This window comes from Hemitrygon akajei, chromosome 21 (assembly GCF_048418815.1).
Source record: "Hemitrygon akajei chromosome 21, sHemAka1.3, whole genome shotgun sequence".
Classification (NCBI taxonomy): domain Eukaryota; kingdom Metazoa; phylum Chordata; class Chondrichthyes; order Myliobatiformes; family Dasyatidae; genus Hemitrygon; species Hemitrygon akajei.
The window spans coordinates 12,037,861-12,065,269 of record NC_133144.1 but is presented as its reverse complement, the minus strand read 5'-3'; the positions used below and the strand labels follow the sequence as shown (position 1 = coordinate 12,065,269).

The 27,409-nt window shown below is 42.5% G+C and overlaps 1 protein-coding gene across 18 annotated transcripts in view; it reads left to right on the top strand.

Annotated features, from left to right (window-relative positions):
• Positions 1-26,803, top strand: part of tpm1 (tropomyosin 1 (alpha)) — a 44,867-nt gene extending 18,064 nt beyond the window's left edge. For 4 of the 18 annotated variants that reach the window (XM_073024818.1, XM_073024830.1, XM_073024816.1 and 1 more), the window contains 6 exons: positions 1,975-2,092; positions 2,348-2,418; positions 3,981-4,056; positions 5,061-5,123; positions 5,206-5,275; positions 25,540-26,803. In XM_073024818.1, coding sequence (XP_072880919.1) covers positions 1,975-2,092; positions 2,348-2,418; positions 3,981-4,056; positions 5,061-5,123; positions 5,206-5,275; positions 25,540-25,622 — 481 coding nt within the window. In that variant the 3' untranslated portion in view covers positions 25,623-26,803. Of the gene's footprint in view, positions 1-1,974; positions 2,093-2,347; positions 2,419-2,811; positions 2,888-3,980; positions 4,057-5,060; positions 5,124-5,205; positions 5,276-6,172; positions 6,641-8,500; positions 8,706-24,796; positions 25,505-25,539 lie in introns of those variants that run through there. The other 14 variants (XM_073024819.1, XM_073024817.1, XM_073024825.1 and 11 more) reach the window with 8 other exon arrangements.
• Positions 26,804-27,409: the final 606 nt, after the last annotated feature.

Genomic DNA, 27,409 nt, shown 5'->3' with positions numbered 1-27,409 from the left:
ACTGACTCTTCTGGATCAGTATCTTTTTAAATGGCAGATTATACCATCTCTTAGGATCAATAGAAACAATCTCCCCGCTGTCATGAGTTAAACTAACTGGCCTGCGATTAATCATTCCCACCTACCTTTGTAAACGATGAGGAGGAATTTCTTTGGTGAATCTATGGAATTCATTACTATAGATGCCTGTGGAAGTCAAGCCATTGAGTATACAGGTGTTCCCCCCCCCCCCCCCGGCTTTTACAAAGGTAGAAGCCTTTCTTAAGCCAAAATGGCGTAAAGCGAGGTACCATTAATTTATATGGGAAAAATTTTCGTAAAAGCAAAAAACTTGCAATCCTCTTTGTAAAGGTGTAAAGTGAACATTCGTAAAGCGGGGGATGCCTGTATTTAAAGTGGAAGTTGATAGGCTATTGATTAGTCAGAGTGTCAAAGGTTAGGGAGGGAAGGCAGGAGAATGGGGATTGAGAGGGATAATAAAACAGCCATGATGGAATGGCGGAGCAGATTCAATGGACCAAGTTCCCTAATTCTGCTCCTGTGTCTTACAGTCTTATGAGCAGTGATCTAACACTGCATTTGTAGCCAGGGAGTGAGAGCTTCTGTTGTTTCCCCCATTGCTGTAGGACAGATTACATCTTGCAGTGGAGATTTATCTGTTTTCAAAAGTGCCAAAAGGTGAAGTTTTGCTTTTACTATATTGACTTTATTGAGTATTCACCTGAAGTACAACTGGTACCAAAAATTTATTGTGGATCTTACCCATGTTCTTCAGCGGATATATGGCTCACCTTTTTAGTCCTCAATATCCACTACTCTTTTCACCAATGTTCTCTTGTGCTCCTGCCCTTTATCTGCATCAAAAGGATTTTTTAGATTTTCTCAGGTCTTTCTTGCCCATTGGTTTCATGTTCTCTCTGTTTTTCTAATTTTCCTTTTTAATTTCACTGCTGTGCTTTCTCACAAGCTGGAAGAATACAGCACATGAAGTTCTTGCCCTCATCGAGGAGTCTCCATACTTGGCAGAACTTGTTTGTAACACGGACAGTTCACAAGTTGTAAATGCAGCCATGAACAGAGATCCCATCTGGCAGATGCCTGCAGCTTGCAACCGCCAGTAAATACAGCCTGCTGGTCTGTCAAGCGGCCAGTAAATACAGCCTGCTGGTCTGTCAAGCGGCCAGTAAATACAGCCTGCTGGTCTGTCAAGCGGCCAGTAAATACAGCCTGCTGGTCTGTCAAGCGGCCAGTAAATACAGCCTGCTGGTCTGTCAAGCGGCCAGTAAATACAGCCTGCTGGTCTCTCAAACACTCATTCATATTTTCAGACTGTACACAGATTGGCTGTTCAGGAGCTAGAGAGCACCAGTACTCAACCTTCTGTATAAATATACTGAATGTAACTGAATTTTGGATTGCAAGAATATCTTCCATTGATGGGGAATGGCATTTTGGTTTCCACCCTCTTGAGTTCTGTTGGACTAAAGATGCGTAACAAAGTTTGACCTTGCTTGACTGCCTCTCCTGGGTTAAGTGTCTATGTTAATTAATAAGGAACACTTCCAGATAGCAACATTTGAGCTGTTTGATTTCAACATGAGAAAGTCCGTAGAAACGAGGAGGAAGTAGATTAGCTAATAATCAGTTAGTATTTTTGCTGATTTGGCTGAGGGAAGTCAGTATGAAGCTGGATTTAATTGATATTGGTGCTGGGAAAGCCTGGTTGACTGACTAGGGGCCTACGTGACATACCAGATTCATGCCTGAAGCTGTTTGGAAGGTATGGCTCAGACCCAGCATGTGATGCGGGCTGAGGTTTGCGAGTTTCCGGAGAGCAAAATGAAAACTCTGCTGGCTACTACCGAAGAAAGTTTGTGATCTTCATTCCCTTTCCCACTCTCAGTGCGGTTTCCATACCAACAGAAGTGATTACTTTCTGTATCGTAATGTTTGTTTGCATGTTTTTCTCCGCAGAGGGATGAAGGTTATTGAGAACAGAGCCCTGAAAGATGAGGAAAAGATGGAACTGCAGGAGATCCAGCTTAAGGAGGCTAAACATATTGCAGAGGAGGCTGACCGCAAATATGAAGAGGTTAGTTGCCCGCGTGACCTGATCGTTGTGTAGAAGAAGCCTAGGCAAACGTCGGCAAAGGGAGCTGGGGGTATGGCCAGTTCTAAAGGTAACTATCTAAAAATTGTAACATAATTGGCAGTAGAAGAAGCTCCACCCTTATTCATTTGGACTTTTGCCCCAAGAGCTACATTTTACCCAATAAAGACTAGGTAAATCCAGTCTGTTTCCAGGCGTGTCTCAGTCAACAGATGACTCTTGCGTTTTCTCTTTTAGGTTGCCCGTAAACTGGTCATTATTGAGAGTGACTTGGAGCGGACTGAGGAGCGAGCTGAGCTCTCTGAATCGTACGTACACCTTCACCATGCTGTGCATTGCCAGCGACACTGACTAGCAAACATTAAAACCTGCTTGCAAACACAATGCTGAAAGATCTTGAAAAATTAACTCTTTGAGTACAATAAATGCAAATACCAGCTCCCCTCTTTTAAAGATAATAGGCCGTGCCTCTCCTGAAATCATTGACCTCACGACAAATCCGCAAGTAGAAAATATCACCCCACCCAGCCATATGACCCAAGCCCTGTACTCAAAGATTTAAAGGACTGACAAAGCTATTCCAGATGTTAAATGTCTTGGCTGTTTTCCATATGGGGTTTTAACGTGTTATCTCTTCTTCACTGCATGCTTTCATTGCACACTATTTTGTGGCCACGTGCATTTTTCGTGATCTCTCTTAGTCGTGCTCGCCGAGTGGAAGAGGAGGTTAGAGTAATGGACCAAACCTTGAGATCTTTAGTGGCAGCAGAAGGCAAGGTACTGGAACTAATACCGTCTGCACGGACTCACATCACAATGTGCTGTAGTGCGCTGTTGAAACACTGGGGGATTTGCTTTGTGTGACATTGGTGCTACCTTGGTGTTTAGGAAGGATTAGTCAACTCGCTCTTCCCTGCTGCCTCTTCTGCACTCTGCAATCTGTTGGTGTCGGGATTTCAATCTTAATGTATTATTTCTTCCAGGGTCCTTAAAGCAACTGGTTGTCACTTTTTAAAAAAAATTACAAGCCTGTTTTTCCAAAAGCATAGTAAATTATTCACTATTTTTCTTGGTACAAAGTAGGGATATGAAACAGGAGCAGGAGTATACCAATTGGTCCCCTGTGCCTGCTCTATCATGAACAGATGATCTCGTCTTGGTCTCAACGCTACTTTCCTGCTCTCTCCTTGAACCCCACCCCTCCCTTGTAGTTTAGTTATCTGCCAGTCTTGACCTGGAGTATACAGTGCATTCTGGGGCAGAGAACGCCAGATCTGCAACTCTGAGAAAAGAAATTCCACGTCAATGGGCAGCAAGTTCTGCTGAAATGACCCTCCTGTATCCACCCTTACAATCCCTTGCAGAAGCTTGTTTCAGTAAGATCACCTCTCAGTTTTGTGAACAGCCTGTTCAACTTCTCTTCACATGTCAACTCCCTCATCCTAGGAAATAACTCTCTGCAGTGGGTCTGGTCATTCCTTGGACTATGGAGACCAAGAATGTTTGCAGTTCTCCTGGTGTCATCTCACCAGCACCCTGTAATGCGACATCAAACCTGCCTGCTCTACGACTCTTTAAGAACAAAAGCCAATGTCCTACTTACCTTCCTCATTCCTTGAAAGTAGTACTTGAGCCAAGTTTCACATTGGATAAGTTCTGAATGACTCTGATGCTTTAAGGTCACCTCTAGTGCTCCAGCAAAGCCTTTTCAATAAATCGTTTTTCTTTCTCTTTCACTTGCTCTCCTGAACTCTCCTTTCTCCCCCTGCTGGCGATTTCCCCACCTTTGCCCATTTCCCGATTTCCCTTCTTGCCCCTGCTGTTTTTATTTTTGCTTTTCTTTCCCCTTTTCTGCTCTGATGTGAAACAGTAAATCTGCTGAGCTTGAAGAAGAGTTGAAAACTGTGACCAACAACCTTAAGTCACTGGAGGCTCAGGCTGAGAAGGTAGGCCATGGAATCATCTCTGCTTTATCAACTGTGTACAGCATTATAAGTTAATCATTGGCTCCATATGTGCACAGCGTCTTGCTTAGTAAAGCTGCTTCTTCATGGCTCCAGTGACCTAGGTTCAGTCCTGGTACAGTTTGAGAGGAGTTTGCACATTCTGCCTATGACCACACGGGTTTCCTCAGGGTGCTCCTATTTCTACCCACACCCCAGAGTTGTCTCGTGCTGTAAACTGTGTAGGTAAGTGGGCGAATGTAGGGTAGAGGTTAATTGGAATGTGATAGAAAATTAGGACCAATTGGAATGTGATGGGGAATAAAATTGGGTGATCAAGTGGTGTAGCAGTAGCATAATGCCATTACAGTCTCAGCAACCTGGGACTAATTCCACCACGGTCTCGAAGGAGTTTGTATGTTGCCTCATTAAAAGCAGGGGTTTCCTCCGAGTGCTCTGGTTTCTTCCCACATTCCAAACATGTATGGGTTAATAGGTCATTCTTCATATGGGTGTAATTGGGTGGGTGGGCTTGGTACTGTGGCTGTATCTCTAAATAAAGCAAAATAAAAGTAGGGTTGGTATTAATGAGTATTTAATGGTTGCAAGGAGATTGCCCTTTTCCTTGAACTACAATTCTAATCTCTGCTACATCAACTTGGCTAACTTTGCCACAGTATTATATATACCTTCAAATAATTCAGTTACTTGTGACAGGAACATCAGTTCTTTACTCCTTGGAGAAAGGAAAGTGCAAGGGGCATTGCTGAATGTGAATGGGGTGTTGTCACAATTAAGAGGAATATTGAACGGCAGGATTTTAATATGGAATATCTTTACGAGTTTGTTTTAGAGAATGCCTTTTCAAATACAGATTCCCTCACTTCTTACAGTGAATGCTTTGCTCTGGGATTGTCTTTGGGCCAGGAAGCTTGGTGAGGCAGATACTCCAGATGGGTCAGAATGTTTGTTGATGGAGCATTTCCCTGCTTGTTCTTTCTGTACAGTACTCACAAAAGGAAGACAAGTATGAGGAGGAAATAAAGGTCCTAAGTGACAAACTGAAAGAGGTAAGTGGAGCTTCCTGTTGGAATTTGGATCCCAATCTGGCTGCAGCATCCTAAACATGTGGAATCTCCTTGGTGATTTCAGGCTGAAACCCGTGCTGAATTTGCAGAGAGGACTGTTGCCAAGTTGGAAAAATCCATCGATGACTTGGAAGGTATGATTGTAAATTGCTGAAGTGGCCTCAGCCTAGTGAGCAGAGCCTCTACTGTTAGTTTGTGATTAGAGACATTGTTACTGGTCTGTCTGATCCTTCTGCTGCCTCGGGTCTGGAAAACAATGGCATATGTAAGGGCTTGATGGCCTGGGTGGAAGTAGGCTACTATCTGCTCTCCTTTGGATTTCCTGTAGGCTTGTCTGGCAGGTGATTGGGAATCAGCAAGAGGTGGTGGTGGGGATGGGTCAGAGTGCTGCGGTGACACCCTGTCTGCTGCAGCTTTTGGCAAGGGGGGAAGTTTTCTGGGGGCTTTTAGAGTTGGGGGAAGGTTCGTTGGAGTGGAAGATTTTCTGGGAGATGTTTTGAGCTTGGATGACCACCCCCCCATGTTTTGAGCCAGGTCCATCCACGTTTGCTATGTATAATGGTAGTCTGGGGCGGTTTGGACCCAATTCCACCCCCCTTCTGATTTGGGCTAGTTTTGTCCCATGTTTGGTGTATACCAGGGGCAGGCTAGGGTGATTCTTTGTCTCAGCATGGATTAGATCTGCTCACAATTGAGGTGCTGCCATTCTCTTTCCAAAGGATTATGGGGAGGTTATTTTTCATTCTTGGCTGCCAGAATATTACCCTGTTTAGAAGAGTCTTATGGACAAAATCTATAGGTCATCAATTCTGTAAGGAGACTGATCAGTTTTCTTTCTCAGGGGAAGTAAGTTGCACTATTTTTTTTTTCCATTCCTGGGTTAATTTTTCTCTATTTTTGTTCTTCCTTTGCATCTGACTCTTCCACTCTTTCCTGCTCTCCTCTCTGCACTGGATGCTGTGACCTTTCATCACCCCCTCTCCTTTCATCACATCGCATTCTGTTCTGCTCTGCTGCTTCCGGTCCTCCAGATGAGTTGTATGCCCAGAAGCTGAAGTACAAGGCCATCAGTGAGGAATTGGACCATGCTCTCAACGATATGACATCAATGTAAATCTTTTCCTATGCTTGTTTCATTCGTTGTCCACCTTACCATAGTCCTCTGACATTGTTCCTAATAAGCTCCCCTCCAACTCCTTTTCTATACCCAAAACTGACTCATAACCTCTTCACTCTGTTCATTTGCAGTCCACTAATCATTACATGTCTAATGAACTGATTTAACTTGACGTTATCTTTAAAAGTCTCTCCTGCATAATAGAACCTGTTTGAATCTGGATAACAGTGTATTAATCATTAGTATGCTGTATTTAAATCTTTGGTTTAATTTTTTTAACCCTATTTAATCCTGAAGTTCGTTTGCTTTCTCTAAGATTACAGAATTTCCCAGATAAATGTTTAGAACTTAATAAAACAGGAATGCAAACTACAATCCTAAACCTTTGGTCAGTTCTATAATGTTGTGTGTGTACATTGCTGGATTAACTCTTCAGTTTTAATACCTAAGGCAACAGCTACGCGGTCTCTCCCAAAACAAATGTATCCACACAAAATTAACCAAGTGGTTGCGGACACCTTGTGTAGTTCCAAGAGTTTGGTCACATTCACTCGTGCGCGGTTGTGCGTGTGCGTGAGTGTGTGTGTGTGTGTGTGTGTGTGTGTGTCTGTTATTCGCGTGCATTAGTGCAACATAACTTCCACTGAGTTTCATCATGTTGTACTAATCAATAAATTTTTAGGAAACTCATACTTTTTTCCCTATCTTCTTACATTCACCATCTTCTGTTTGTCTCTAACTTCCCTTTTATTTAGGTAATAAATGCACCTACTTGCACTAACACAAAATAGGAGTTCAACCCTACTTGGCACTTTTGCTGGATTTGGATACCAGCCTGGTATTTGGGGCAGGAATTGTGGTTGGTTTGGTTCCTGCAGTCTTCAACTGTTAAACTTCTGAAAGCATCTGGCCACTCGTGCAGTGTTGACAGTGGTCATGTGGTTAATACCAAAGGAAGTGGGTGTCTTGTGTGGTTCAGTTTCAGCTAGAAATCAGAAGTGAAATTGCAGATGCTTGAAGTCTGAAATAAAAACAGAAAAGCTCCGAAAGTTGTGCAACATCTATGGAAAGAAAATTGTGATAGCATTTGGTGAGCCTGTCGGAATCGTATCAATTCTGATAAAGGGTTCTAAGGCTGAAAACACTACTTCAGTTTCTCTTCACAGATAAAGCCTGAATAATTGAGTGTATCCGGTATTGTCTGTTTTTAGTTTTATTTGGAAGAGGCAGTGATGAGAGTATTTTATTGTAGCACAAGATTCCAGCCCTGAGATCCTGGGACCTGTTCCTAGGACACTAAGTTATGGCACTGAACCAAGCAAATTTTGTTATTTTGATTGAAGTATAATAGACCATTATAAATGCTCAATTAGCTCCTTTCTCCTCCTGGGCTTAAGCAAACACTCTTCAACACTGGACAGCACATCATTTGTTACATCTTTGGAATCTCCTTGGATGAGCCTTTCTTCGCTCCTTGCACTCTCCACATCTCAAACAACTTAATCAACTATGGAGAGCCAAAAATAGTCCAGCGTGGGGGGGGGGGGGGGGGGGGGAAGCCATTTTGAATTTATCTGAAATCATTGTTGGTAGGTCCCCTTGCCAGTGAGAATCATCTCCCTACTCAGTAAATAAAACATTTTGATCAATACCCATGAAAGATTATAGGTACATGGCTACCACTTTCAGCCTAGCAGTTGATAACTAGGTTCATGGTGAACTGCAAATCTCTTCCAAATCAGTGCTGGCAGTGTATAGTTTATGTGGTACCATTGGTCATTGGTTTAACTTGTGTGTCAAATGCCATTTGCTTATTCAATTAACTAGTAGATAGGGCACAGTCCAGTGGCTGGACTTTGGAAATCTTCCACTTCAAAAGGAAGGACTAGAATATAGGAAGAGGATTTTTGGAATGGATATCTCCACCCTACAGTTTAATTTTGGAATGATGCATTTTAATCTTGAGTTTGATTTAGCATTTTCTAATGGATCGTATCGCTTTTGGAAATGCCCCAAATAACTGGATAGTGCGTATGCATTACTCTCTCCTCTGAACATGGCGTTCAACTAATCTGCTTTTAACCTGTTGCTCCCTTATTGCCTCATAACCATGAAAGCTTGCATGCCTTTGCACTGGAACTAAAATTTGAAAGTAGGCAAAGTTTTTAAATTTAAGTTTTGAATTTTTGGTTTTGCTTTTTGCACTGTCATTCATTTTTGTTCTATACCTTTTCTTGCGCAGATAAACTGCTTCACTGCAATGCCAAAGATTTCTTCAACCAGCTGGCTTTAGTTGTTTCTGAATCCTCCATTCAGGTTTTTAAATGGGCAGAACCTATTGCTCCACCTGCTGTGGCTGTTGTTTCATGCTTTTGGTAACATTAGTCACGCTCGTTGTACAGTCTCTCTTCCTAGCTTTACTGTAAAATAAACACTTTCTAGATGAACTGTATCCTTTTCAATTTATTTAAATCATTTTCAAAGAGCAGTTTTGAAAACTAAAGCTGAGATTGCAATTCACATTAGAAATAAATACCATTCTGGTTTTTGCATCTATTTCTCGTCGTGTACTGTGAGGAGACTTGAAAAGGCCATGTTAACTGGTGTAATGTGGGATTCCATTGGTGATCCTTACAAGTGTTTTGTGTGATTTACTTCAGTTAGAAATTTATCTCTGGGTTTCTATGGAGAATGGTAACTATACTTGTAGGACAATACAAATAATAAACTGAAGAAATTAGTGTAACTATGGCAAATTACTCAAATCAAAACAAAAACCCCAGTCAGTACTTAAAGAAAACTATTAAATATGCCCTAGTATCAATGGAAACTTTGAAGTTCTATGGATTCTTATTGGAAGTAGTGACCGAACTAATATATTTAATTATTTTACTCTGAACACTATCAACTAATCTGTACCCTATGGTTTATAATCTGCAGTAAAAACATTGGACTCATAAATACTATGCCACTATAACATACAACACAAGAACATTACTGTACATTTGAATTGTAATTTGCCCAGGAATTGAAAGCTCTCCAACAAAATTCTTCAGTGGAAACCCTATTCCCTTTATCCTTGTGCTTCCAGGTTTGGAACTGTTAGACTGAATCACAAGGAGAGCTTTGTGGCTAATTGATGTCTGATTAATCTACATGAGGTGTTGGCTATAAAAGGCTGCACTCTTGTGCATCCGATGGCTATCTTATTTATTGGGAAGGATAAACAAATGTCCTCTGATTGCTTAAGAATGTCACCTGAAGGCAGAGTGCTTTCCTCTCAGCTTGTGTTTATTCACCTGGTAAGATGATTATGTTCAACGTCTGTTTCGTAAATACCATGTAATTAATTCTTGGAGCAATTTGTGGTGGTGCCAATCTCTCCTGCAAGTCTGGCTGTATTTCGTTTTCCTGAGTTAATCTAGGCCAGTAAAAATGTCCCCCAATGAAATGGATTTATTTTGGTAATTGGCACAGTGAGCTTGGCAAGTCATTCTCAAGATTGTACAGTTGGCCACACAGGATCCTGGCTTAAACATCTTTTCTCCATAGTGCTTGGCACTGCTATTGAAATCCCATCCCAGGGACTACAGGCAAGCTTACACCCACATCGGAGAGATCTTGCGGTCTTCAGGTTGCCACTGAAGGATGGTGGGGAGGGGGATTTCTCCAGAAGCATGAGTCCCTGTTCTGGATGTGACTTGAAGAAGCTAAAGTCCTGGACAACAGTAACAGGAATACTGCAAGCAAATATTTGTTGCTGAATTACATTGGGGTAAAGGGTTTTAAATGAAGAGGATGCTGCTTTGCATATTGAATCTGGTATGTGGGAAATTTAAATGAAAAGCCAATGTATGGAATTTCCTCTTTACCTCTCATTTAGTTCTCTCCCTCTGACATAAATTTAAAAGTTGGCGTCTTGGTGTTCAGAACCATTGATCGCAGTCCCACAGTTGGCCACGTTGGATAGAGATACTTAATCATGTGCTTGTGATCCTTTGGATTTTGTTCAGGAGGGCGGTGGGAGTTCATTTGCTGAGTTTGTTTTAAGCAGACTTTTTAAACATTAGAAGATGTGGGGTTGGTGATGGAGATGGTGTTGAGGTAAAGTGTCACCTGTGTACTCACCGAATGGCAAGATGGCAGATAGGGCCAGTGTCTGTTCTTGCACCGTATGCCCACGGATCCTCAACAGCAGGCTCAGGGTGCCTGGAGTCTGGAACATGCTGCCTGAAAGGTGGAGTGCGGTGGATCACTGGGTGTGTACTATAGGAGAAGTGCCGATGCTGAAGGATGGCTGTAATGGCCGTGGAAGCGAGGGAATAGTGATGTCTTGAAGTACACCTACACGACAAAAGGGGAGTTGTATATCTGAAAGCGCATAAAGTTAAATAAACCTGCTAGGCCTGAGCAAGTGTATCTTTGGGGATTTTGGGAAGAAATTGCTTGGACCCTGGCTGAGATACTTGTATCTTTACTAGCCATGTGTGAAGTACTGGAAGACGAGGGTGCCTAATTTTGTGCCTTCATTTAATAAAGTCTGCAAAGAACTACAGGCCAATGAACCTAACTTCCTAAGGGGGAAAGTTACTGGAGGAGATTCTGAAAGACTGGGTCTACCTGAATTTGAAAAGACGAGGACTGATTAAGGATAGTTAGCATGGCTTTGTGTGTGGAGATTTGTTTCTCATTAATTTGATTGTATTATTCGAAGAGGTGACCAGTAGGGTCATTGAGAGCAGGGTAGTAGATGTGATATACGTGACTTCAGCAAGGCATTTGACAAGGTCCTGAATCATAGGCTTGTCCATAAGATTAGATTATGTGAAATGCAGGTTGAGCTAGCCAGTTGGATAAAAAATTGCCTCGGAGGCTGTGTGGAGGGCTGTTTTTCTGACCGGAGACCTGTGGCCGCTGCTTTGCCACACCGATCTGTGCTGGGTCGTCTGGTGGGTGAGGTAGTATGGTTAGTGAGTTTGCAGATGTCACAGTGGCAGTGCAGAGGGTTATAAGTTTATAACAGAACCAACCAGGAACATGAGCCAAGAAACTCTGACAAGTGCAAAGTGTTGCATTTTGTGAAGTGTTTGCACAGTAAGTGGCAGGGCTTTTGAGGGGTGGGAAAGAGAAACCCAAGGTACAAGTTGTCCAAAAGTGGTGATGAGGGTAGACATAGTGATAAAGGCACCATTTTACCCATTGCCTGCATTGAATACGGGAGCTGGGGCATCATATCACGGCTGTATGAGATGTTGGTGAGATTGCCCTTGGAGTTTTTTGTGTAGTTCTAGCTGCTTAGTGCTAGGAAGGTTGCAGAAAAGATTCACAAGAACGTTGCTGAGACTGAAGGGTCTGAATTACAGGAACAGACCAGACAGGCTGGCAGTATTATCTTTTCCTGGAGCAAAGGAGGCTCAGGGCTAACACGACACATAAAATTCTAAGCAGCATAATCAAGTTGGAAAGTCTGTCTTTTTCCCAGGGCAAAGGTGCAAGGGGTAAAATGTAAAAGGGACCTGAGGGCCAGGTTTCTCACACACAGGGCTGTGGGTCTATGGAATGGACTGTCAGAGGAAGTGGTAGAGGCGGGTACTTGGATGGGAAAAGTTTAGAGGAATATGGGGCAAACACTGGCAGGTGAGATGAGCTCAGGCACGTACCTTGGTTGGCATCGATAAGTTAGGCCAAAGGGCCTGGTTTTATTCTGTAGAACACTGACCGTAAGCTGGGTGGTTGTGGAGGAGGCTCCTTTTGAACTGTCATTGACACAGTTGCTTCCGTGGGTATCCCATTTCTATTTCAGATTAGAATTGGCCGGTGTTTTGAATGTTTCAGCTTCTGCATAAAGAAATATAACCATATAACAATTACAGCACGGAAACAGGCCATCTCGGCCCTTCTAGTCCGTGCCGAACGCTTACTCTCACCTAGTCCCACTGACCCGCACTCAGCCCATAACCCTCCATTCCTTTCCTGTCCATATACCTATACAATTTTTTTTAAAATGACAATATCGAACCTGCCTCTACCACTTCTACCGGAAGCTCATTCCACACAGCTACCACTCTCTGAGTAAAGAAGTTCCCCCTTGAAATGTTACATTGCTTCAAAAAAATTTTTAAATTGCAGGTGTTTGTGTCGTTACTTTATAATTTAACCCTGCAAGCCCAGTCTAGCCTTATGAAGTTCAGAACAATTCCCCCTGGCCCTGGAGTTGAATAGCTGCAAGTCTCTTTATTTCAGCTAGACTTAGAGCATTCCGTTAGCTTACTGCTGCACGCTTCTCTCTGCACTGTAAATTCAGCCCTTTGCCTTTTTTAGTTCATCCAGCAGAGCTGATTTGAGTGGTGAGAGGGGGAGGTGCATTTTGTGCAGTGCATAAGGGGGAAATGAACAGATTTCCAAATGGAGAATGAAAAAGGGTCTAAATGAAAGGTGATTGAGACTGTCTTGATGCAGACAGAACAGGTAACTATCATATGCATCTATTAATATTTAAAACACAAGGTCTGGAGGGAAATGAAGCAGAACCTGTTAGAAATGAGTAGCAGGAAAGGAACATTAACATTAGAGATGTACAGAATGTACACCTTGTACTCCGTTTCCAACTCCGATCACCACAACTATACTCTGTTCTCTTCCCACTGCTGGTTGTTGTCAATTTTTCTTCTATCGATTGGCATCTCCCTTGAGCAAGGGGTTTAGATGGGGTGGAGTTTGTTAGGTGTGTTCAGGAAGGTTCCTTGACACAATATGTAGATAAGCCTACAAGAGGAGAGGCTGTACTTGATTTGGAATTGGGAAATGAACTTGATCAGGTGGCAGATCTCTCAGTGGGAGAGCATTTTGGAGATAGTGATCATAATTCTATCTCCTTTACAACAGCATTGAAGAGAGATAGGAGCAGACAAGTTAGAAAAGCGTTTATTTGGAGTAAGGGGAATTATGAGGCTATCAGGCAGGAAATTGGAAGCTTAAATTGGAAACAAATGTTCTCAGGGAAAAGTACGGAAGAAATGTGGCAAATGTTCAGGGGATATTTGCATGGAGTTCTGCATTGGTACGTTCCAATGAGACAGGAAGGCAATGGTAGGGTACAGGAACCATGGTGTACAAAGGCTGTAATAAATCTAGTCAAGAAGAAAAGCTCACAAAAGGTTCAGAGAGCTAGAAAATGTTAGAGATCTTGAAGATTATAAGGCTAATAGGAAGGAGCTTAGGAAGGAAATTGGGAGAGCCAGAAGGGGCCATGAGAAGGCCTTGGGGGCAGGATTAAGGAGAACCCCAAGGCATTCTACAAGTACATGAAGAGCAAGAGGTTAAGACGTGAAAGAATAGGACCTATCAAGTGTGACAGTGGGAAAGTGTGTATGGAACCGGAGGAAATAGCAGAGGTACTTAATGAATACTTTATTTAAATATTCACTATGGAAAAGGATCTTGGCTATTGTAGGGATGACTTGCAGCAGACTGAAAAGCTTGAGCATGTAGATATTAAGAAAGAGGATGGAGCTGGAGCTTTTGGTTGAGATGTACCCCAGGCTACTTTGGGAGGAGAGGGAGGAGATTGCTGAGCCTCTGGCGAAGATCTTTGCATCGTCAATGGGGACGGGAGAGGTTCTGGAGGATGGAGGGTTGAGGATGTTGTTCCCTTACTCAAGAAAGGGTGTAGAGATAGCTCAGGAAATTATAGGCCAGTGAGTCTTACTTCAGTGTTTGGTAAGTTGATGGAGAAGATCCTGAGAGGCAGGATTTATGAACATTTGGAGAGGTATAATATGATTAGGAATAGTCAGCATGGCTTTGTCAAGAGCAGGTCATGCCTTACGAGCCTGATTGAATTTTTTGAGGATGTGACTAAACACATTGATGAAGGAAGAGCAGTAGATGTAGTGTCTATGGATTTCAGCAAGGCATTTGATAAGGTACCTCATGCAAGGCTTATTCAGAAAGTAAGGAGGCATGGAATCCAGGGGGGTATTGCTTTGTGGATCCAGAACTGTCTTGCCCACAGAAGACAAAGAGTGCTTGTAGGCGGGCCATATTCTGCATGGAGGTCGGTCACCACTGGGATCTGTTCTGGGACCCCTACTCTTTGTGATTTTTATAAATGACCTGGATGAGGAAGTGGAGGGATGGGTTAATAACTTTGTTGATGACACAAAGGTTGGAGATGTTGTGGATAGTGTGGAGGGCTGTCAGAGGTTACAGCAGGACATTGATGGGATGCAAAACTGGGCTGAGAAGTGGCAGATGAAGTTCAACCCAGATAAGTGTGAGGTGGTTCATTTTGGTAGGTCAAATTTGATGGCAGAATATAGTATTAATGGTAAGACTCTTGGCAGTGTGGAGGATCAGAGGGATCTTGGGGTCCAAGTCCGTAGGACGCTCAAAGCAGCTGCGCAGGTTGACTCTGTGTTTAAGAAGGTGTACAGTGTATTGGCCTTCATCAATCGTGGAATTGAATTTAGAAACCGAGAGGTAATGCTGCAGCTATATAGGACCCTGGTCAGACCCCACTTGGAGTACTGTGCTCAGTTCTGGTCGCCTCACTACAGGAAGGATGTGGAAGCCATAGAAAGGGTACAGAGGAGATTTACAAGGATGTTGCCTGGATTAGGAAGCATGCCATATGAGAACGGGTTGAGTGAACTCAGCCTTTTCTCCTTGGACCTGATAGAGGTGTATAAGATGATGAGAGGCATTGATCGTGTGAATAGTCAGAGGCTTTTTCCCAGGGCTGAAATGGTTGCCATAACACCCTGTACACATCAGACTTCCAATATAACTCGGAGTCCTGCCATGTGCAGAAGTTCGCTGATGACACGGCCATAGTGGGGTGTGTCAGGAATGGACAGGAGGAGGAGTATAGGAAACTGATACAGGACTTTGTGATATGGTGCAACTCAAACTACCTGCGTCTCAATATCACCAAGACCAAGGAGATGGTGGTGGACTTTAGGAGATCTAGGCCTCATATGGAGCCAGTGATCATTAATGGAGAATGTGTGGAGCAGGTTAAAACCTACAAGTATCTGGGAGTACAGTTAGACGAGAAGCTAGACTGGACTGCCAACACAGATGCCTTGTGCAGGAAGGCACAGAGTCGACTGTACTTCCTTAGAAGGTTGGCGTCATTCAATGTCTGTAGTGAGATGCTGAAGATGTTCTATAGGTCAGTTGTGGAGAGCGCCCTCTTCTTTGTGGTGGCGTGTTGGGGAGGCAGCATTAAGAAGAGGGACGCCTCACGTCTTAATAAGCTGGTAAGGAAGGCGGGCTCTGTCGTGGGCAAAGTACTGGAGAGTTTAACATCGGTAGCTGAGCGAAGGGCGCTGAGTAGGCTACGGTCAATTATGGAAAACTCTGAACATCCTCTACATAGCACCATCCAGAGACAGAGAAGCAGTTTCAGCGACAGGTTACTATCGATGCAATGCTCCTCAGACAAGATGAAGAGGTCAATACTCCCCAATGCCATTAGGCTTTACAATTCAACCGCCAGGACTTAAGAACTTTTTAAAAGCTATTATTAATGCTTTTTGAGATAGTGATTTAGATGCATATCATATTTTTTACTGAGTTAAGTATTGTATGTAATTAGTTTTGCTACAACAAGTGTATGGGACATTGGAAAAAAAGTTGAATTTCCCCATGGGGATGAATAAAGTATCTATCTATCTATCTATAAGAGGACCCAGGTTTAAGGTGCTGGTGAGTAGGTACAGAGGGAGATGTCAGCAGTAAATTTTTTACTCAGAAAGTGGTGAGTGTGTGGAATGGGCTGCCAGCAACAGTGGTGGAGGTGGATATGATAGGGTCTTTTAAGAGACTTTTAGATAGGTACATGGAGCTTTAAAAAAAAGAGGGCTATAGGTAAGCCTAGCAATTTCTAAGGTAGAGACATGTTCGGCACAACTTTGTGGGCCGAAGGGCCTGTATTGTGCTCAGGGTTTTCTAGGTTTCTATATCTTGGGTAATGTCATTTCTTTATTTTAAGCAGTGTGGATATGTGTTTCGTACAGTACAGACACAGACTTGACTCCTCGTATCTCTGCCCCACCCCACTGCAAGGTTACCTACATTTCCCTTTCTTGCCTTTGAATGAGGCTAGACTGTAGATCATTTACTGTTAGATTGTTTGCTGTCATTTTCTGTTCCCTGTTAGGAATTGCTCCATTTCCAAAATGTAAGGGATCCAAACTTCACAAATCTGCGTTTTTGTTTTCTTGTCTCTGCGGTACCTCTTACCCTCCACCTTTATGTTTATGGTATCTTCGTCTGCCGCAAGGGTTTATCTGCACTTCTCCAGTGCAAAGCAGAAATCTCTCCCCCATCATAATCCGGTAGCCAGCTGCAGTTTTGTTGCTGTTCCTCACAACCACCTACAGGTAAATAGCTTGTTCTGGTCATAATTCATCATGATTTGATCAGCTGGAGCGCAATACCTAAATTAGTTCAATGTGGATTTGATGAGCCAGTTGCAACGTGGTGTATGGTGACCTGCGTCCAGTCACTAGTCACACGCGTACCTGTGGAATGGTTGCTGCACTGCTGTCTTCTGTCAGGAGATTTTGCAGGTTACTCAAGTTCATCTGATTCACTGGGACAAGTTCAGGAATGGGATTGACATTTGACTTCATTTCAGGGTGTGTATGTCTGTGTGTGCACATGCTCAATAGTTCTTCTGCAGTAATCTTCCTCCTTAACACTTTCTTTCATGGTTACTTTGTCCTTTCTTACGATCTGTCACTGAGAAGGATGCAGTGTAGCTTGTTAGTTGCAGAAATGGGTTATAAGCCAGTTGGCAGTAGTACAGATCCCACTAGGATAAATTACAGTGTTGCTGGACTGCATCACAGACTTACACAGCACAGAAACAGTCCCCTTGGCCCACCATGTTCACGTCAGGAAGCCATCCATTCTTACCAGCAGTTTGTCCGTAGCCGTCTGTGCCTCGCCAATTCTAATTCCCAACTTGTATGCTTGACGACCTGCCTCCCGCATTCTCTCAGATTCCACATGGTAGTGAAGGGGTACTTCCACATTCCCTTTAAACCTCTCATCCTTGGCGTTAGATCTGTGCCTCTAGTGCTGGGTGTCTCTGTTAAGGGGAAGAATTTCTTACTATCTACCCTATCTGTTGCCTCTCAAACGTTCTATCCCTCTGTCAGTTCCCCCTTCAGCCGCCCCTACTCCAGACAAAACAAATCTAGTCTCTCCTAGTAAGTGAAACCCTCTCATCCTGGGCAACATCCTGTGAATCCCTCTGCAGTGACATTCAGTGCAATGACATCCTTCTTGTTTTGCCGTAATCAATAATCAATTTGGGCGGTACGGTAGTGTAGCGCCAGCGAAACAGGTTCAAATCCCACCTCTGTCTGTCTGTGAGTTCTCCCTGTGACTGTGTGGCTTTCCTCCGGGTGCTCCGGTTTCTCTCCACATTCCAGTGACTTGCAGGTTAGTAGGCGAATGGGTCACGTGGGTCATAGGCTCACTGGGCTGAAGGGGCTTGTTACTGTGGGGGAGAAAGCACTCCAGCTGTAGCCAAACCAATGCTTTATAAAGGGTACCAGAAACTTTACTCATATATTCAGTGTTCTGGCTAACAAAGGAAAGTAACTCATCTCTGCGTACTGTACTCCTGGACGTGTAATCCAGGGCCGTTGTTCCTCAGTACTCTCTAGGATCTCACTATTCATAACGTCCCGCCTCCTAAATCAGTTCTCAGTCCTAAAACGAATCATCTCCATTGCTCTGTCCATCTTAAAAATCTATATCATTCTTCACACAATCAACTGCACTGCAGATTTTTACACTGTCTACAAACTTATTTTACCCTAAAACAAACAGTTAGGGTCCATAAAACCAGTTATAAGCTTCCAATCACAAATAAAATAAACTACTTTCCATCATTACTCTTTATCTGTTCTTAATCTCTTTGGACTTGTCTCCTATGTGGCCTTGTAAATGCATGTAGTTTACACCAATTATGTTTGCTCTCGTGACTCATCGAAAAATTCAATGAAATTAGTGCAAGATTCAATCCAAGCAACTCCCCATAATGCTATCTTTGATTAAACCTTGTCGTTCCATGGTCTAGATTAACCCTGTCTCTCAAAATTCTCTCCAATAACCTCCCGATTACATGAGATTCACTGGGCTGTGTTGACCTTGTTTATACCTGCTGCCCTCAGTCACCTGATACCTTGTCAGATTTGTATCAGCAAAGATTTATGATCCAGAAGGTTAGAAGATATGGAATCCACATTGGCATGGTCTGGATGAGCAGAAGGGCCAGTTTCTGTCCCTCCTCTTCCCACTGCAGCCTGGAGTATATCACCCCACCAAAAGAATCTAATATTTCCTGTTTAGAACTTAACCCCTTTCCTCCTCAGTGTATATAAATGAGAAATATTTATTACTGTACCTATATCTGCTGGCTCTATAAATAGACCACCAGTACAGTCCCCTCTGTGCTCTCTTCCATGAATACCCCCTTTACCCTCATCGTACTAGGAGTTGGAGAGGTGTACAGCACAGAAATAGGCACTTACTCCCAGGGGTCCATGCTGACATTTTGCTAATCAACGCTAATCCCATTTGTCTCCCCTAGGTCATTCTTCTACAGTATGCTGTTCCTATTCAAGTACCTGTGTAAATAATTCTTACGATAGAGATCGTATCACAGACCAGCACCTCCTCTGCACTGCATTCCAGATATCAACCATGATCTGTGTAAAACAAGTTTCCCCATGGCTAAGGGAGTGGTGCAGGGGGCAGGGTTTTAGATTTCTGTGTCACTGGTTTCTCTTCTGGGGAAGATCTGACCGGTATAGAAAAGGATGGGTTACACCTTGAGGGTAGGTTTGCTGGAGTAGTTGGGGAGGGTTTATACTAATTTGGCAGGGGGGGTGGGAACTGTAGTGATAGGACTGAGGGTGGGGCAATTAGTATACAAGTTGATGCATTGTGTTGTGAGAATGAGGAAGGACAGGCAGATGACTGGGCAAAATTGCAGTCACATGATTTGAAGTGTAACATGGGGGCAAAATTGAAAAAGCTGAATACGGGACTGAAGGTGTTGTATTTGAATTTACACAGTATTCAGAATAATGGAGATGGTTTTGTAGCACAGTTAGAGATTGACAGGTATGATGATGTGAACATCACTGAGCTGTGGCTGAAAGAAGGTCGTAGTTGGGAGCTTAACATTGTATCAGAAGGACAGGCAGGTAGGCAGAGGGGGTGGGGTGGCTCTGTTGGTAAAAAATAAAATCAAATCCTTAGAAAGGGGGTGGCATAGGATCGGAAGATGTAGAATCCTTGTGAGTAGAGTTAAGAAACTGCAAGGTGAGAAGATCCTTGTGTGAGCTATATAGATACCTCCAAACAGGGTGTGGGGTATACATTACAATGGGAGGTAGAAAGGGCATATAATAGTCATAGGAGATTTCAATATGCAGATAGATTGGGAGAATTAGGTTGGTGCTGGATCTCAAGAGAGGTAATTTGTAGAAGGTCTATGAGATGGCTTTTTAGAGCAGCATGTGGTCGAGCCCACTAGGGGAAAGGCAATACTGGGTGTTGTGCAATGAACCAGATTTGTTTAGGGAGCTTAAGGTAAAGAAACCCATAGGAGACATTGATCACAATATGACAGAATTCAGCCTGCAGTTTGAGAAGGAGAAAGTAAAGTCAGGTGTATCAATAGTACAGTGGAATTACAGAGGCATGAGAGAGGAGCTGGCCGAAGTTGATTGGAAGGGTCACTATCAGGGATGATGGCAAAACAGCAATGACTGGAGTTTCTGAAGGCAATTTGGAAAGCACAGGATAGATGCACACCAAAGATGAAGTATTCTAAAGGGTGAATGAGGCAACTGTGGCTGACAAGGGAAGTCAAAGACAGCATAAAGAAAAATTAATGGGAAGTTAGAGGATTGGGAAGTTCTTAAATACCAACAGAAGGCAACTAAAAAGCCATAAAGAGAGAGAAGATGAAATATGAAGGTGAGCTAGTCAATAATATAGAGGATACCAGAAGTTTTTTTTCAGATCCATAAAGAGAGGTGGCAGTGGCTATTGGACTGCTGGAAAATAACACTGGAGAGGAGAGAAAAATTGTGGACAAACTTCATAAGTATTTTGCATCATTCTTCACTGTGGAAGACACTAGCAGTGTGCCAGAAATTCGGAAGTGTCAGGTCAGATGTGAGTGTAGTTGCTATTACTAAGGAGAAGGTGTTTGGGAAGCTGAAAGGTCTGAAAGTCATCTGGACTGGATGGTCTACACCCCGGAGTTCTGAATGACATAGCTGAATAGATTGAAGAGGCTTTAGTAGTAATCTTTCAAAAATAACTAGATTCTGAAATGGTTCCCGAGCACTGAAAAATTGCAAATGTCACTCCACTCTTTAAGAATGAAGGGAGGTAGAAGAAAAGAAATTATAGGCCAGTTAGCCCAACTTGAGTGATTAGGAGGAACTTGGAGTCTATTATTAAAAATGAGGTTTTGGGGTACTTAAAGGCTTTGTGATACAGTAAGCCAAGATCAGTATGGTTTCCTTAAGGGGAAATCTTGCCTGACTAATCTGTTGGAATTCTTTGAGGAAATAACAGACAGGTTAGACAAGAGAGATTCAGTGGTTGGTGTTTATTTGGATTTTTAGAAGCAATTGACAAGGTGTTTTACATGAGGCTTAACAAGCTAAGAGCCCATGGTATTTTAGGAAAGATACTAGCATAGTTAAAAGATTGGCTTCTTGTGACTAACGGTGTTCTGCAGGGGTTAATATTGGGGCTATTTTTTTTTACATTATATGTCAATGATCTGGATGACGGAATTGATGGCTTTGTGGCCAAGTTTGCAGAGATGGGTGGAGAGGCAGGCAGTGTTCAGGGAGCAGGTAGTCTGCAGAAGGACTTGGATTAGGAGAATGGGTAAAGTGGTAGATGAAATATAGTGGAGGGAAGTGTACGTTCATGCACTTTGGTAGAAGGAATAAAGATTGGACTATTTTCTAAATGGGGAGAAAATTCAAAAATTGGAGGTGCAAAGGGACTTTGGAATACTGGATAAGGACTCCCTAAGGGTTAACATGCAGGTTGAGTTGGTGGTAAAGAAGGCAAATGCGATATTAGTATTTATTTAAATACAAGGGCAAAGGTTATGGGGAGAAGGCAGGAGAATTGGATTGAGAGGGATAATAAATCAGCCATGATAGAATGGTGAAGCAGATTTACTGGGCTGAGTGGCCTCATTCTGCTCTTGTGTATTTTGGTCAAATCCCCTTTAAAACACATTCCTCTCACCTTAAACCCGTGTCCTCGTGTTTTTGATCCCCTCTACCATGGAGAAAGAGTTTCCTAGAATCTCCCCTACCTGAGCTCCTTGTATACCTCTCTCAAGTCACGCTCTGTCTTCAGGGAAAACAGGTCCAGCCTATGCAGTTTCACTCCATAGCTAAAGTCCTCCAATCCAGGCAAATATCCTTTGTAATTTCTACAGCACACTTATTCTTCCTGCAAATGGCAATCAGAACTTCCCTCAATGTTCCAGTGTAGCCAGAGTTTTAGTTTCAAGTTCAAGTTTAATTGTTACTCAACCTTGCATGAATACAGCCAAACAAAACAACTTTCCTCCAGGAGCAAGGTGCAAACCACAGTATCGACAGTCGTACACAGCACACGGTACATATAGCACATATTATGGCAGTAAACATACAGTCGCACAAAAGTACAATATGGCTGAAGTCCTTAAGTGACATGTCCTGTAAGTTGACAATGCATGGGTGTTATCGGCAAGAACATGCAGTCCGCAGATGAACAAACACTTGCAAGCAATCCAGCTTGTACTCCACTGTGCGAACACCGGAGGGGCCAGTCCCCAGTCCAGCATGGATGTCGTGCCGTACGACCACCAGCATCTCCTCTGCTGTTCTGCTGTAACAGGCGAGCCTGCGGCGTGAGGCCTAGTTTTCGTTACATCTGAGGCCACACACCTCCCCTGCCATCGGTCTTGCCAATCCACCAGCAAACCAGATTTTCAGTATTTTACATTACCAATGTCCAACAGGGTCTTGCATTCACAAAAGAGAAAGTCCAGGATAATCACCCGCTGTTGGACTGTACACCAGCTTTGAGTAGAGTCCAGTGCCTTTCTGTAGCCAGCACAACACTGTCCTCCACCACTGAACAGCTCACTGATGGAGTAGACCTGTAGTTCTTAAAGTTGTTAATGTCCAGAACTATCTAGTGATCATAAAAAAAGAAACTTAACAAAGACAAAAACATCTTTGATTGGCCCCGGAGAATCTGCTGTGTCCGAGCACACCACCATCTCACGAGAAGTTTTGTAAAGTTATAATGCTCTAATTTTTATATTCTGTGCCCTGACCTACGAAGGCAAATGTGCCACATGCTGCCTTCACCACCCTATTTGTCTATGCTGCCTTTTTCAGGGAACTATTGATTTGTACTCTGTGGCCGGTAACTTACTCCTATTGCATGTTCTGCTCCTATTTGACTTTCAAAAATACATCACCTCACACTTGTCCGGATTAAATTCCAATGAGCGCGTGTAATATGGTAGCCAAGGACATCTGTTTTCATCACTAACTTCTGTGTCGTGCAAACTTACCGTTCATACCTCCTGCATCCAAATCCTTATGTACAGTCTGTCACAAATGATAAGGATCAAGGCACCAATCCCTGTGGTGTATCACTGGCCGCATTTTTCCAATCAGAAATTGGATACTTCCAAATGATAAGGATCATAGCACCAATCCCTGTGGTGTATTACTGGCCACATTTTTCCAATCAGAAATGGATACTTCCACCACTGTCTCCAATTAAGTGAATTTTGGATCCCATTAACCAGCTGGCCTTGGATGCCAAATGTTGACCTTCTGGACATCTTACCATACAGGATCTGGTCAGATCCCTCACTGAAGTCCGTATGGACAATACCTACTACCCTGTCCTTTTACTTTAAAAAAAAAACCTGAATCAAATAAATCAAGCAAGATAGCTCCCACAAGACCATTCTACTATCCCTAATAGTCCCCGTCATTCTAAATGTATGTATATTGTGTCCTTCAGGAGTTTATCCATTAAGTTCCTTTACATTGGCTGGTTTACCCTAGCTGCCCTGCTTAAATGAATAACATCAGCTATCCTTTGCTCTTAATGTCACCTTGTCTATGATTAATGAAGATGCAAAATTCTTTATCAGGCTTCCCATGACAAATTTGGATAGATCTCATCATCCATGAGGATTTATCAACCATAACGTCCATACTTCCTCCTTTTTAACTCTTCCAGTTTATCTATATCCCTTTCCCAAATTCCCTATCTTCCATGTCTTTCTCCTTGATAACTACTAACACAAAGTAGTCATTCAGGAGTTGCCCACATTGCCTGGCTCCACACAGATATATGACCCCTCTGGTTACTGAGGGGAGCCACTCTTTGAAAATCAAATGAAAATGCAGAGGCTGGAAATCTGAAATAAAAACAAAACATGCTGGAGATGCTCAGCAGTCGGGCTGCTTCTGTAGGGAGAGAAATTAAGTTAACATTTTGCTTCAAAGATTTAATACCCACTTTTTGCTTTCCTCATGAAGCACCCCTTAGAAGCACCTTTAACTTCTGTTGAGACTCCCGTTTTTGGTTCCCTGACGGTACATGGTATCGTTTTTACTTTTATCCAATCCTTGTCATCCAGTTCCTTATGGCCCTGATCTCTCCTTTTGTTACTTGAATTCTCTTGTGGAAGGAACCTTGCATCCCTGCCAAATCTAGGCTGTAACACACACAAAATGCTGATGGAACGCGGCAGGCCAGGCAGCATCTATAGGAAGAAGTACAGTCGACGTTTCGGGCCAAGACCCTTCGTCAGGACTAACCGAAAGAAAAGATAGTAAAAGATCTCTTACTGATCTCTATGATCACTTTATGATCTCTAAGAGATAATTTTATGTGTGTTGCTTGAATTTCCAGCATCTGCAGATTTCCTCGTGTTTGCATTGGCTGTATGTTAGATTCTTAATGCCTTCAAGGTTAATGAATGCACGTTTGTAGTCAGGTTGTGAATGCAAGAATGTAAATCAATTACCCGTGGTAACTAATCCTAACTCCTCTTTAAGTTATGCACAGAGCAAATGACAAAGTAACACATTTCACTTAAAAGACTTCCCGTTCTATGTGTGACATCTAGAGGAGGAATCTTTTTCGTAGACTTGGTGAACCTTTAGTGAGCAACAGAAGCCTCTGTTCCACAGAAAAGGTTTGGCCACGTGTTGGATTTGACAATGCCCAGAATGGGCTTGGAGTGGCTGTAGATGTGATGTTGGTTTATTGTGCCTTGTGTTGGGCTTATGTATACATCGGCACGATAACACTGTGAGCTGATCATTTATGGGCGCTTCGTGGATTTGTTATGACACTGATCTTTGCTGTTTCTTTCCTGTCATGTTATCGTGCTTAACTTTACCTTTTCTGCTTTTCTTTCCTGCACCCTTGCCCTGGAACCCTGAAGACCGCCTGTATCACCAACTTGAGCAAAACCGTCTTCTTGCTAATGAGCTTAAGCTGGCCTTGAATGACCTGAGTGACTGATTTGAGTATCTAGCCTGATTATGCACAGAGCAAATGAGCGTTCTCAGTTGATTGTCGTATTTAGATGATTGTAGGACTGTGTGCTTCAGCATGATTAGTTTCCTTCACCCATCAAACTAATGTAATTTAGTCATCTAGCCAATATTTGGCAAGCTGGTTAAATTATATTAATCTGATGGAGAACAGCTGCTTCAGTGTGAAAGCTCTGCCATCAATTCATGGGATAAAGATTGTGACTTAGTACGACTTAAAAGCTAATGTTTTTAGATGTGCATGTGTAAATCCAGCCAGATGACTGTGCATGTGTGTTTGTAAGTTTGTTTCCTATGTTTGCTTTGTCTTCTTTTGTCATCTTTGCTGCTACAAAATCGACATTTTACATAAAAGAATTTGGATTTGTACAGATCCTTGCACATCCTTTGTCCAAGTGGCATAGGAACATGAAATATAGTCTCTAAATATAACATGGAAAAATTAGACATCTTATGGAGCTTTTGCTCGGAGTTGTCTTTATTTTCCCACCTTCAAAGTAAAATGTTTTGAATTGAATTTATGCTTTATATTTGCAAATGAACTGTGCTGGCTAAGTTATACGTGCATGCTTGACCGTGAATCTTGGAGATAATGTGTGTTATATTAAATTATCTTTTAATCTTGTAACAGAGAAATTGGCACAAGCCAAAGAAGAAAATCTCAACATGCATCAGATGCTCGATCAAACTCTGCAGGAGCTTAATAATTTGTGAACGGCTTAGAATTGCTTCAAACAGGTTGCCTGCCCCGTGTTGCCAAAGCCTTCACTTGAGAACAGGTTCACTCTGCATTTACGTGGATGTTTGGGAAAGGGCCAGGCAGCCTGGAATCAGATTAACTTGATGAATGATGAACCATTTGATGGTAACACTACTGCCCAATTGAATATATTCCAAATCAAAAACCTGCACTGTCCCATGATTGTTACACATTTTATTCAGAAACTCTCCCAGCTGTTTTCAAAAGTATTGTAATTTACAGGCTGTTCGTATTTCAAAAAAAAAGTCCTCTTTGCGTCTTCCTTTTTCAAAGTTTGACTCCACCCTCACCACCCTGTTATTTTCCAGAAATTATTTTAAAACCTTACTGAATATCTTCACCCCTGCATTATGTTTCTTTTGCTGCTTAAGATTTTTTTTGTGGACAGCCATTGTATTGGCAACCAAATAATGAGGGATAGGGAGCAACACTTTACACCCACTGGGTTTTTTAATGCTTACAGCTTTCCTTTTGGAGGGAAGAAGCGGAAAACTGAATGTTTTATTTATAGGCTTGCATACTGCAGCCTAACATATTGCCTGCCTTGTAACAAACCATACAGCCGACCCATTCCCGTCATTCAAACATCTGAATTGTAATCCTCTTTCCATTCATCTTTCCCCAAAGAGGTTAGAAGTATTTTTTTTAATGTACTGAAATTAATTCACCATTCCATATCTTAAATACAAGCATCATTGAGCTCTCCACAAAAATTACTGAAAGTAGGGATGTAGATGGTATCCCAAACAGCAGATTGTTGGAATATATTTGATAAATCCAGCACTTCACTTATAAGCTGAGTGGTGGACGAACAAGAATTTTGTTATAATGTAGTAATTACTAATGGAGTGTCTCTGTGCCAACATTGCTTGATTTTTATGTGACCGGTTAAGATCATAAACATGAATACAATAAAATTACAAAATGAATTGCCTTTTCTCTTTATATACTCTTGAATGTTGTACAAAATGTATGAAAGGCAAAATCAGAAGAATATTTTATTGCAAAAGGCAATAATGAATAGAACATTCTGGTACTTCTTCCCTATGCACGCTTAATTGTGAATTGGTTTAACAATATATCTATCTGTAAACTTTATTATGGTAATAAACACACACTCATGAGATTTTGTAAACATGTCCTTCATATTTCTTAAAGCGCTTCATTCATGGATTTGAGAGAAAGTTGTCTTTATTAGGGCATTTCACAACCTCAATGCCTCAAGTCCTTTACACTGATACAGTAGGTACAATCATGGAGTTATACAGTGGAGAACCAGACCCTTCACAACTCATCTACACTGACCTAAATGCCTCTCTTCGACCTGTTTGCCTTTGTTTGGCCCATATCCCTCTAAACCTTTCCTATTCCTCTACCTGTCCAAATGCCTTTTTAAGTTGTAATTGTACCTGCCTCTGCCAGCTCATCCCACATATCCATCAGCCTCTGTGTGGGAAAAGTTGCCCCTTGGGCCCCCTTTAGATCTTTTCCGTCTCACTGTATATCTGTGCTCTCTAGTTTCCTACTCTCCTACCCTGTGAACAAAGACTATGACTCCATCAAAGCCACTTGTGATTTCATAGTGCACAGTAGAGTCACCCCTCCCCCCAGCTGACTTCACCCCAGGTGGGCGGAAGCCCCAGCTTATCCAGTCTCCCTTTGTAACTCAAGCCCAAATGTCTTAGCATGCTTGTAAATCGTTTCTGTCCCCTCTGCAGCTTAATGATATCAGTTCTGGTTG